The 12,703-nt window shown below is 28.0% G+C and overlaps 1 protein-coding gene across 1 annotated transcript; it reads right to left on the bottom strand.

Moving 5' to 3' along the window:
- Nucleotides 1-8,288: 8,288 nt before the first annotated feature.
- On the bottom strand, nucleotides 8,289-10,033 carry LOC102663125 (uncharacterized protein At2g29880). Its single transcript, XM_014776295.3, has 2 exons — nucleotides 9,437-10,033; nucleotides 8,289-9,342 (listed from the first exon to the last, which is right to left on the bottom strand). The coding sequence occupies exons 1-2, from the start codon at nucleotides 9,791-9,793 to the stop codon at nucleotides 8,692-8,694; spliced, it is 1,008 nt and encodes a 335-aa protein (XP_014631781.2). The 5' UTR covers nucleotides 9,794-10,033; the 3' UTR covers nucleotides 8,289-8,691.
- Nucleotides 10,034-12,703: the final 2,670 nt, after the last annotated feature.

Raw genomic sequence — 12,703 nt, 5'->3', positions numbered from 1 at the left:
AAACTTGATTGACTAATAATTATATGTACTATTCAACAATATATTAGACGTCAAACCGTTTGTATTAAATGTAAATCTTGATAAAAAAAATATTTTTTAAATATTGATGAATTTATTAGTTTGACTGTTAAAATGGGTGATATTAATGGAAGCATTTAAAATATGTGATTTAATGATACAAATTTAATCATATTTAATTATGTTTATTTTTTAATATATTAAAGAATAATATAAAAATATATTTTTAGTCTCTCACCGCTGAATTTTTATTTTTAGTTCTCAAAGTTTCTTATCATCTAATTTAATTTCTGTATTTTATTAAAAACTTAATTTTAGTCATTTCTCGTAAAATATTTGCAAATGGCATTTACTTGATTAAAATAATGTGAAATTTTTTTAAGTTATTAATATGTCTTCCCAAACACATTGAATGGTAACTTTTAAGTTTTAACGACTTTATTTTTATTGTTATTCTTTTATCGTAATTTGTTTTGTTCTTGTATTTTTATTTTATTTTATTTGTTTCTCGAACATTATTTTTATGAATTTACATGAGTAAATGTAATTATCACTTATGATGAGAGATTAAAGTAATTTTTTTATAAAATATAATGACTAAATTGGATGATATGAATCTAGAAAGACTAAAAATAAACTTTCATAAAAATATAAAGACTAAAATTATATTTTTCTCACTAATAATTAATTTTGAATAAAATAAAATTAAAATAAAAAAGAAATTGATCTAGACAAAATAATAATCTAGTAATTAAGTTGAAGAAAGTTATTATAGAAAAGTTTATCAGAAATACAAATTTATCAACGGTACATTTATTGTCAAGGATTCCACTCTTATGTACTTCTTTCATTCCACTTTATATGACGACTAAAATTTTATCACAGATATTAAAAAATGAAATTTATATTTTAGATTGCATAAAATATACTACCTACTTGTCCTCCTCTTTTTATCTTAAAATGATTAACTTTTTCTTTGATTAATTATATTCTTTTTTATCATTTTACAACACAATTAATAACAGTTATTTCTAGTAAGGATATTCCATGAAAAATATTTAATACTTCACTGACTTTGTAAAATAATTTAAAATATTTCTTTTAAATGTCATGTAAAATGAAATAAAAATAATAATAAAAATTCGACCAAAAAAATAGAATAACAAAGAGAATGTTAAACACGTTTACCTAACTCTAACAGGTGTTACCAAAGTATATTATAAATAAACTCATTAAAAAAATGTAGTAGAAATTAACAAATGTTTCAAGAATATTAGTAAATAAATAAAATATTGCTGCTAGCATAAATATTATTTAATTATAAAAATTGCATAATTTTTTTTCTGAAGAGAAACATTAGTATAGTTAAAACTATAAAATGAAATATTTTAAATATTTACTAATACTATTAACTAATATTCTTTAAACAATTGTTAGGGGAAACTCTAGAAAAAGCTATGGAATGGAACGGTGCTTGAAGAATTAACAGTAGAAGTGAGAGGACCCATAAACTTAGGACACCGACTTGTCATCGGAAAAATTAATCTGTCGGCACTTATGGGAGCTGCCTACGTGCCCTGCTCTTCCGACATGACATGATGTCACTTACCTGTCACCATTCTCTTTTCTCTTTGTTAAATAAAATCCTAACCAGTCTACAGTTTAAAATATTAACGGTAAAACATTATATAAAAAAAAAGTATTATGAATACAGTTTTACGTTTTTCTAATATTATTTTACGGTATTTATTAATTATAATTGATATACGTAAAGCACTTGTTCTTAAGTTTATTATTAATATGTTAAAAAAAATGAGAGAAGATAACAACTGCGCACATTGATTGGCTAAGCAAGGAGCTTTGAAAGACAATTCCTTTACTGCTTTATTCTTGTCTTACAGCTAGCTATTAGGTCTAAGTTGATAGTTGATGCCCTTGGGTGTTTTTCCTAAGGCATAGCTATTAGCTAGTGTTTCCCTTCTATTGATCTACTGCATAACAAAACAGTCAATATATATAATTTGTTATCCCAATACAATTAGTTTACCATCAGGAGCAAGAATCTCATAACAACATAATATGTTTTTTCTCCTCATTAATTCGATTTCTAAAGAACATGAACATTATTAATAATCATATCAACAAATGTATAATCTCTCTTTACTGGTTTACCGTTACAAACAAGAGTATAAATTCTCTCCAACACTAATTAGTTTCCGGGATGAGAGAAATATATATAAAACTTAAAAGAGTGAAGTATGTTAGTTTTTTAAACACTTGACTCTTTTGCGTGTATTTCTCTCCCACTATAATTGTTCAGCATTGGCGAGGATACAAACCCCATAAACAATGAGCGAATAAAAAATGTTGTAGATACTAAATATAACATGTAAAATGGAAAAAAAAAAAAAAAAAGCCGTTGCCCCCAGGACTTGTAAAATACATTATATCATATCTTTGTTTTTTAACTATTATTCTAAATCTATGTTAAAATTATAATATAATTTTTTTCATGTAGTGAATACTTTTTAGTTAAATTCATTATAAATAATTTTTTTATGTAGTGAATACTTTTTAGTTAAATTCATTATAAATAATTTTTTTTATTTAAACTTATATATATAATTCGTCTTAAAACTAAGAAAGTAACTTCTGGTAAAAAAAACATCTTCCTATTTTATTTTATTGTTAGTAAAATATATTCCAAAATATATATATACACAATAATTAATCTATATCAAATCTAATAGTCAAACTAAGTCTCAAGTATTTTTTTTATCATATTATGGATATTTTTAATAATTCAAAATTATGTTGTGTGGAAAATAAATTAGTATAACAAATGCAATTATCATATTTATAAATTTATATTTTTTTTTCTTGAATCTCTTTCTTTTTTTTACCTCTAAGGTCGAAAAATAAGAGATACAAGTGATGCAACTAAGTACATTAACTGCTATCACTTACAAGTTATTAGTGATGGTGGAAGAGGCAGATTGGAAAGGCCATAAGTGATTCCTTCTCAACCAAAAGAAGGGTTTTTTTTTTTTTTCCTATTCGTAATTGTACTTGTGTCACTCTCATGTCAGCTGGCTGGAAACCACCTTTCACATCCAACAACACAAGAGACGACATCGTTCCACACGCACGCCCTCGGCCTGCAATAATCTCAACTCCTTATCCTTTTTCTGTCAATTTGAATCTCATTCCTGCGTGGCATCACTCACTGCACTAGTCTTTTTATCTTATTTTATCTTTTGTTCCACAAAATCTTGTTTGAACTTTTGAAATGTTCCTGTTACTTATTATTTTCTTCAATTTCTTTCAGTAATTTTTATTTTTTTTTAATTTCAGATAACATTGTTTGAATTTCTAAGTCCATTTAGTAACATTTTGGTATTTTTAAATTTTATATAACTAAATGTGCAATACTTTATTTACAGTTTTATAGAAATAGTATTATAATTTTTTTAAGAATTAAATTTCTAAAAAAATACATTATAAAAACGTACCTTTTTTAACGTTAAAAACAGAGATTCTTTAAATCTGGGACAAATGTCCAAAGTCACAACAGACAAAGCTAACACAGTTTGGGGTCTCTTCAATCTAGTCCTGGTTTGGATTGGAGCATTCAAATTTGGATAGTTTATGAGTTACAGTATATTATTACCAATTCTATGGGTTTCTGGGACATTCTAAAGCCAATAAAAATAATTATTAGTTACAATCTGTCACTATATGTGAGACCTAAAGTTCTACCTATTGTGAGAAAATTGGCTACTTCATGGCAATATTTATGTTTCAACTTTAATTTGATGGAATGACATTAATTTCTAAGACAAAGAAGATAATAAGTCTCAGACCGAGAACCTCTGCAATAGCTACATCTTCAAAACAGTCAACGATCCAATAGACTGTAGCCTGCAACGCAATTTCTTCGTGGTTTCTTACAACAAAAATGACTGTAAGACATCTAACAACCTATTTAACATATATGAAAGAAAGAGGGAAAAAAAAAAGAGAGGAAGAAATATAATTAGTCTAACAATTAAGTTAAATGATGTGATAAAAAAAAGATAAAAATAAATAAATGAGCACTAATGAAGTGGATAAAATAACAAGGTGTTCAAATATTCTTCTTCTTATAATTACGCCAACTCTTTGATCATTGTCAACAACTTCAGCAACATCAGTGTTAACTTCATACAAGTCATGTTTTGGAGGACCCTGACATATGTGAATCTGGTTGGGAAAATATAATATTGAGATTCTAATAAACAATTAATTTATTGATTCACAAAAGCTTTCGAATTGGAATGTTCTTTCCTTCTGAAAGGTACCGATAAATGTTTATAAGGAAATAATAGTGAATAGCAAGAGAGAGAGAGAGAGAGAGACGAGGGTCATTGTTCTTGGGATAGCTAGTATTGTATTCAATATATTGGGTCAACCGTGCACAAGAGTATCACAAATATACTACGTATTGATTTAGTGTAGCTTAGTCATAAGATTTGCCACAAATTAGCTACATTTCATTTGCCATCTTAATTGTTCTAATAACTGCCATGAAATTCTACGTAAGGGTGCCTGTCGTGTTGTTTAATTTCATTTTTATAAAACAATTTAAATCAAACATAAAAATAATATATGATTTGATTTGAATATAATATTAAATTCGAATTAAATCATTCTAATCTTTTATCATTTTATTTTGGATCATTATGGTGATTAAAAAAAATCAATTTATTTTTGTGACTTTAAAAAAAACTAGTGCATGTTTGATTTATTTTTTAAAAATAATTTTGACCAGTGTTTATATGAAAGATTTCTTAAAAAATAATCATTTTTAAAATAGACTAAAACAAATATGCCATTATAAAAAAAATTATTACTTTATTACTTTTGGGGGGAAAAGATGGACTAAGGTCGAAGGTGAAGAAAAGCAAACACTGGTCCAGTAGTTCACACGGATAAGGAATGTTTTGTTGGGCTTTCTCTTCCATTTCCATCTATATTTTCTTTTCATCACGCAGAAAGAATGTATTTTTTTAATCGACTACATATATTTTCTACATAAAATAATTTTGTACGAGGTGAAGAAGCCTTTTTTTTCGTGTGGAAATAAATTATGTCAAGAAAATAAAGTCAATTTTGGACACAATAAAATAAATATACTAATTTTATTTTTAATTAAACTAACATTCTATCTTAATGAATGTCACTTAATAATTACTAATATAATTCTGATTTTAATTAAGAAAATATTTATAACAATGTTGTGTTTAAATTTTATCATAAAATAAATAATGGGACATCGACGTTGACAAGACGATAAAAGAGGTTGTAGCCAGGCTATGGCGAAGGAGCGTCTGAGCTTCATTTCTATACTTTATGGCAGCCTTTTACTTTCTTCCGTCTCTAATGCAAGAATTGTTCCTTTTTTTTACAAGCAAGAACTGTTCCTTTTATATATAATATATACTATAATATAGTTTTCCACTAAAACTGATATGTCATTTGTGTGTTAATGCAAAAAATATTAGAGATTTTCATATGCTAATAAAAGAATTTTTACAACATTACAATTAGAATTGTGTAATTTATAATCATATCCTCCCATTTTCATAATAGTTTTAATATTCTAATTGAGATAGCACTAGAAAATAATGACATTACTTTTCGTGCTGTGTTAGTTATATCAAAAAATGAGTTTCAGTTTTATCTACCATCAATGTTAATATTTTATACTGATGATCAATTAAAAATTACTCTCTAAATTTTTTGTACTTAAGTTCATTACTAAAACGATATAATATATAAGTTTTATTTCTCTAAAAATAATACATAAAAAATTGTTTTTTTCTCTCTGAAATTGTGTGTTTTTTTTACCTCCATTAACAACGAGAATATGATTGCTTTGATAACCAATACAACGGAATCATATTTCTGGTAGAAAAGTATTTTTGGAATATTGGAAAATTGTACCCACATGGACGGTGAATATGGCAATGAGTGCGGTAGGCATAGCAATTTCGGATAATTTTTCTAATTGGAGCCCAGAACAATATACCCAAACCTAGTTACTCCTCCAAGGTCTCAGCCTCAGCTCATAATTGAGGCTCATGCTATTTACACCTATATCTTTTAAGTACCCCCTTACCCCCTTTCTACCTCCCAACTACCCATTACACCCTTTTCCCTTAAAGATGTAGACCCCTTTTACTTTCCAAAAATATATTTCTGGAATTAAATGTACCTATTCCAGAAATATATGGTATAGTTGTTCCAAAAAGATAGTTTTGATAATAATATATCATACCTTAATCAAAGTATTAAAGAGTTGTTGAGAGTTGAGGCCTAAATTGTTAACATAAACTCAGATTAGAAAATGAACGAACACACTTAAAGGAACAACTATCATCAAAAGCTTTGCTTTACAATTAAAGTATATAATAGATGAAGTTAATCAAGAATATACCTTGAACAAGAGTGATACATGAAGGAAAAAATAAAATATTGTATGTTAACACAATATCATATAATGAATATATTGTGAAGATGATTTAAAATTAAGATTTAAAGAATAATAAAGATAAAATGAAATAAGATTTTAGATAAAATTTAGGGGGGTGTATTGGATTGGGATTTTGAGAGAATATTTTGACAAAAACAATCTTGAAGATTTTAAAAGATTATGTGGGATTGTATTGATTTTGTGGGATTTTAAAAGATTTTTTTTAAAAGACTTTTTACAATCAGGATTCTTAACCCAAAATTTTAATGGATTTCTAACACAGATTTTTAAGATTTCAAAGTACTTTATGGATTTTTAAGATTTTGAAAGATTAATACATTTTAAACAAAAAAATAACGGAAGTTACAAAAGTGAATGAAAAAGATGATAAATAAATTATAATGTTTGAATAAAGAAAATAAAAACGATAGAAATTTTAAACATTTTAATAACAAAGTCATTATTGCCTAAAAAAATAATAACAAAGTGATTCTCACTTCATGTTCGCCTAATTATTAGCATTTCTCCACATATCTGAACCTATATTAGTCCTCCATATATTAGCATCTTCTCGTTCCTGCTCTTGTGTTTGAACAATGGGTTCATGATCATTGTCTTCGTAATTTGGTAACACTGAAGATGAAGATGAAGACTCGTCAGTAGGTTCCACTGGAAATTCATCAGAACGACATTCTTTGCGAAGAAAATTATGAAGTGCTGCACATGCCAACACAAGCTCTGCTTGTGTTTTAAATAGAAATGGAGGTGCTGACTTAAAAATTGTGAACCGCGATTTAAAAATACCAAATATCCTCTCAATCACATTCCTTAAGGATGCATGCCGAAGATTAAATAATTCCTTTTCATTTTCAGGGTCATTAACGTGACTTGCAAAATCTTGTAGATGATATCGTACACCTCGATATGGGGCTAAAAATTTGCGTCAATTAGGAAATCCACCAAATAATACTTACCTTGGGGCACTTTAAGTCCATTCTTCCTTGCCAAAGCATCACTTAACACCTTGGAATCATGTGCTGAACCCTCCCACCCGCTAAGAACGTACATGAATTCCAAATCAAAGTTACAAGTAGCTAATACATTTTGTGATATATTTCCATGACGATCACGATAACTGCTTACATCTCGTCCTTTTACTGATGCGGGAATATGTGTACCATCAATAGCTCCAATGCAATCCTAAAGTGTGTGTATCAATAATCATAAATATTATTATAATAATCACAATTATAATTATAATTTTGTTATAATTAGATAATGATCACATACCTTAAAATAAGGATAAAACCTTGTGCTTTCCCTTATTTTTGCAGGCACAGTTGAGCCTGGTCTAACCATTAAATCAGGTGCTAATGAGTTCAGAGCTTTCAAAATCTTGTGAAAATTTTCACTTGTAGCAAATTGTGATCGGCCAAATGTATTGCGGATTACACAATATCGAGTGTTCTGGCCGACAATCTGTAGGAATGATGCAAGCATTTCTTCAACACAAATAAATCTTGTATCCTCCAAAGGTGTTTTTTCTCTTATAATCGTGCACAACTTTCGAAATACATCAGGATACATCCTATATACTTGTCGAAAGATTGCAGGATCATCGTTTAATGCTTTGTGTATATAGTCATATCCCCGACTAGTAATTTGTCGTCGAGTTAATGGACGTTCAATATGTTCACCACGCATCATATTCAAAAACTGATTTAATATATCTATTAAAACATAAATTGCCATCACATATGTGTATGTGGCTTCATAAAATTCTTCATTTGTTTCCTCGTCATCTATATCTTCATCATTTGTATCTTCATTATATATATCTCCATCCATTTCTTCGTTCTTTATGTCATGGTCATGGTTATAAGTCAATATCAAAGTTAATATCAAAGTTAATACAAATTCATATATAAAATAAATATAACTAAAGTTTAACCACAACAATTTCACAAAATATATAACCTAAATACTTCAACCATAATAGTTCGACCAAAAAACAAACCAAATATTTCAACCAAAATACAACCATAATAGTTCGACCAAAAAACAAACCAAATACTTCAACCAAAATAGAGACCCAAAAGATATAGTTCAACAAACTCACGATGTTTAAAATAATATGTTAATAATAGATGATCAAAATATTAATTATTCCCTAACTTAAAGTTTATCCAAGATGAGCGTTCTTCCGGTGACATCTTCAAGAAAAAATCCTTTTTTGCTTTAGTATTTAACAATTCAGCTGTCTTGAAACGCGTTATGTCATCCAAATTTGGAATTTCTTTTATAACATCCCAAATAATACCCTCGAGCTCTCTATCTCTATCTCTATCTTTTTCTCTTTTCTCCATCATGTTGGATATTTTTTCAAAATTCACAGCAATAGTCCCAATGCCAACAAAAAGATTTTCCAGAACGTTGCCTTGATTGTTGATCCCAACAGCGCTTGAACTCCCTCCATACTCGGATCTCCTTCGCTTGTGACAGTTTTGTTTTTCTATGGGAACCTCTGAATCTAAAGGGGGGTGGGATGGTGGACTTGGTTGGTTTGGTGATGGAGGCTGATATGCTGGTTCATAGTTATTTGGTGTTATGAATGTATCACTATTAGGATCATATGAAAATTCTTCTATCCCAACAATTCTATTTTCTGGCTCAAAAGTTGTTGCATCAGTATCATCTGGATCGACTGATATAGAATTATTCCCGCTAGAAACTCCACCCCCAACAACGATCTTCAAATACTCATAATCAACCATACTTTTTCCTCGAAGTTTGCTGTGACTTGGGTGGGACTAAAAAAAAAATCATTGTTAATATACTACAAATATTATAATTTACTAAATTTATAACTATTAATATATTTAAAAGATTATGAACTTAGCTCACCTTTAAGTAATCTTTCCATACATCCTCATGAGCAGTGAAAGTTTTTCCAATTGGGTCCCATCCAAAGCCAGAGTTGTTGCGCATAAGGGTTGACATCATGTTATACTGGTTTCGAAACCACTTCATCCGACTCAAATAATGACTATAAGTTTTAGGAAATTTAGTTTTTGCATTGAGTTGAGGAAGTATTATTCGTTCTACATTTTGTTTGCTAAGTGACCCATTGGCATCACGCAATCCCCTATTCATAGCATCCACCAAGAGGTGCAACAACTCATTGGTATCCTCCATAGTCCAAGATACATAATTATCTTTGTCTCTACTCTTTCCTTTGTTATTTTCTTGTGAATCCCCCATTTGATCGCTAATATATATATAAGAAACTAGTTATTTGACAAAAATAGTTATTGTTTCCTAATTGTCAAAAGTATAGTGACTATACCCCGAATAATATACAATTCAATAGAAAAACCAATAAAAAACTACCTAATAATAAAATAAGGGTCATGCTAACATGCGCACTTAGGGCACATGTTAAGGATACTTCCAATAGTAACTATGTCTTAAAAACAACAATTTTTGACTTTTAAAAAAGTAAATTGCACAACTTCCAATACAAAATTTCTATACATAATACACTAACAAGTGTCTTAAGGGCACATGTTAGCATTTTCCATAAAAATAATACTCATATATCATAAAATCATTTTAAAAAAAAACTTAACAAAATAACAATAATAATAACACAATAACAATTAAAAAATTATTAACACAATAATAATAATAATAACACGCTGTCAAAAAAATAATAATAACACATTAATAATTAACATTTTAATAATAACACAAGAAAATAATAATAATAATAATGGACGTTGTAAAAAAACAAGTTGAAGAAACAGAAAAAAAAAGAGTTTTTTATTTTGATTTGCATATACAGTACTAAAAAAAAAGCAATATGAAATCTTGATGCATATCAATTGCCATTCTTTTGATGCATATTCATTGCCTGGACGTTGAAAACAATATGAATACGAAATCTTGAAGCATATACAGCACCATTTTCTTTTGATTTGCGTAATATACATATAGTATGAACAATATTGACTATCGATTGCCATTAAAAAAATAGGTAAAATTGATTGAAAAGTTGTAAGAGAATGAACCTGGTAGTGGTTTCTGTCTTGTTCGGCAGGAGAAGAAAAAGTTTTTGGAAGATTATGAAAAGTCTCAAGGGTTTGGGTGAGATTGTTGGAGGAGTATTTTATGTGTATTTCTAACTAAAAAGTCTCTCAAAATCCATTCCACAAAAGATTCCATCAAAATCTATTTACTTTTGAATACCAAAAGACATTTTAAAAGTGGTAAGAAATCTCAATTGAATACCAACAGATTTTGTTGCCCTGAAATAAAAATCTTTATTGTCTTAATTGAATACCACAAGATTTGTTTATATTTTATAAAAGTCTTGAATACCACAAGACTTTTTAATCATAAAAAAGTCTTTTAAAATCCTTTGAAATCTTAATCCAATACACCCCTTAAAGAACTTTAATGATAGGATAAAAATAAAACTAACAAACATGAATATATGATAAGTATTTTATCAATGTTTTTTTTTTGTATTTCCCATCAACAATCTTAGTTGGTAAGTGATATTTTATTTAAAAAAACATATACTTATTTTGTATATTTATATTTAATTTTGGAAATACATTTTCAGAAAACAAAATGGGTGTTAGGTAGTTGTGAGGTAGAGGGGGGGGGGGGGGGATGCGGTAGTGTACTTAGCCAAAAAGAGGAGTAAATAGCAAGAACCATAATTGATGAATCTTACCAAAATAAATAATTTATTGGTCCAGGTGAGTTGTCCATACGATGAGATAAATAATTTAATTAAATACTTATCTAATATTTGATATTTATACTATTTTATATTTTTAATATAAAAATAAAAAACAATATAGTAAAACATAACATGGGATATTCAGAATTTTGAAACTTATGAAAAAAAAACTAATAAACTTAAAATATATTAAAATGATAAGATGTAATTTAAAATGTAAAATAAACTAGTTCCATACATACATGTTTATATAAGTTCAAATAGTATTATAATACTGTAAAAAAAAAAAAAGTATTATAATTACTCGTGCGTAACAACAAAAACAACAGCCTTATCACGTGGACTACATAGTTGGACCATATATCATTTGATTCAACCAAAGATCAAATTCTTAAAGATTATTTAACATGAGATTGAGACCATGCAATCAAATAACGTATGTTTGATAAATTTATTAAATTTGATAATAATTATTTTAAATGTTAGACTTTGAGAACAATTATTTTTCAATTTTCTCTGACATTGTCTTTTGTATTCTCTCTCCTTTTTCATATGGCCAAGGCCAATGTAATTTACTTTACTGTCATATAAATACTTGTTAAATAAAAAAAAATATCGGTTTAAAGTTACCACTCAGGGTGGTTTTTTTCAAGGGATGACAATTTTCTATAATAGAAACTTTGAGAGATCTCGATCATTATGTTATTTTTTATGAGAAAAAATATATTAAGAGTGGTTACTTGTTTAAATTTTATTTGATAAAGAAATTTACCAAGGAATCAAGATAAGGTTTGGTATCTAATAAATACATATTTGAATTCTTACTCATTTCTTTAGAGGAGATAAATATAAGTAATTTTTGAGTTCAAAGGCTTTTTGTGCTTGGATTTGGGCACCTCCCAAACCGCAGGAATAACAGCACTGCAAACCCCTGCATGATATCCCCAAGCTGTCGAAATAATACTCTGCTGAAAGTGTTCAACACCGTGCAAGAGTCCAACCATTATTATAGTACATGACAGAAGAACATGTTCTATATATGGTCTCCAAACTTTGGCCACAAAATAAACAAGTAATTAAGTTCATTTACTGTAGCAATACATTCTCTAACCAGTAACCACTCTTTTTTTTAATCAAACAACACATTTTTTATTGTTAGAAATCTATTAAAAATCACAAAACTTTTGTTAGTTTTATTTTTTATCTGATAAAATCTTATGATTTTAATTTTACTATCACTGGGTTTTACTAATGTTCACTTGGGTGAATGCCCGCCTGTTACTATATAACACACGACTTTTATTTATGTCAAGAAGTTTAATGCTCTCTCTGCCGATGGATTTTTTTCAGATAGCTTTATAGTTCATTAATTGGCAACTAGATAATCCTAACAAAGAGAATGTGTACTCCTGCAACGGATG

Source organism: Glycine max, chromosome 6 (genome assembly GCF_000004515.6).
Source record: "Glycine max cultivar Williams 82 chromosome 6, Glycine_max_v4.0, whole genome shotgun sequence".
NCBI lineage: Eukaryota > Viridiplantae > Streptophyta > Magnoliopsida > Fabales > Fabaceae > Glycine > Glycine max.
The sequence above is the reverse complement of the archived record's forward strand: the minus strand, read 5'-3'. Positions and strand labels throughout refer to the sequence as shown.

Bases quoted from the DNA above. Each gene is read 5' to 3' on its own strand.
- LOC102663125 (XM_014776295.3), bottom strand. From the start codon at position 9,793: ATGGGGGATTCACAAGAAAATAACAAAGGAAAGAGTAGAGACAAAGAT. The intron at 9,343-9,436 runs GTGAGCTAAGTT...TTTTTTTTTTAG, and splicing joins TATGGAAAGATTACTTAAAG to TCCCACCCAAGTCACAGCAA.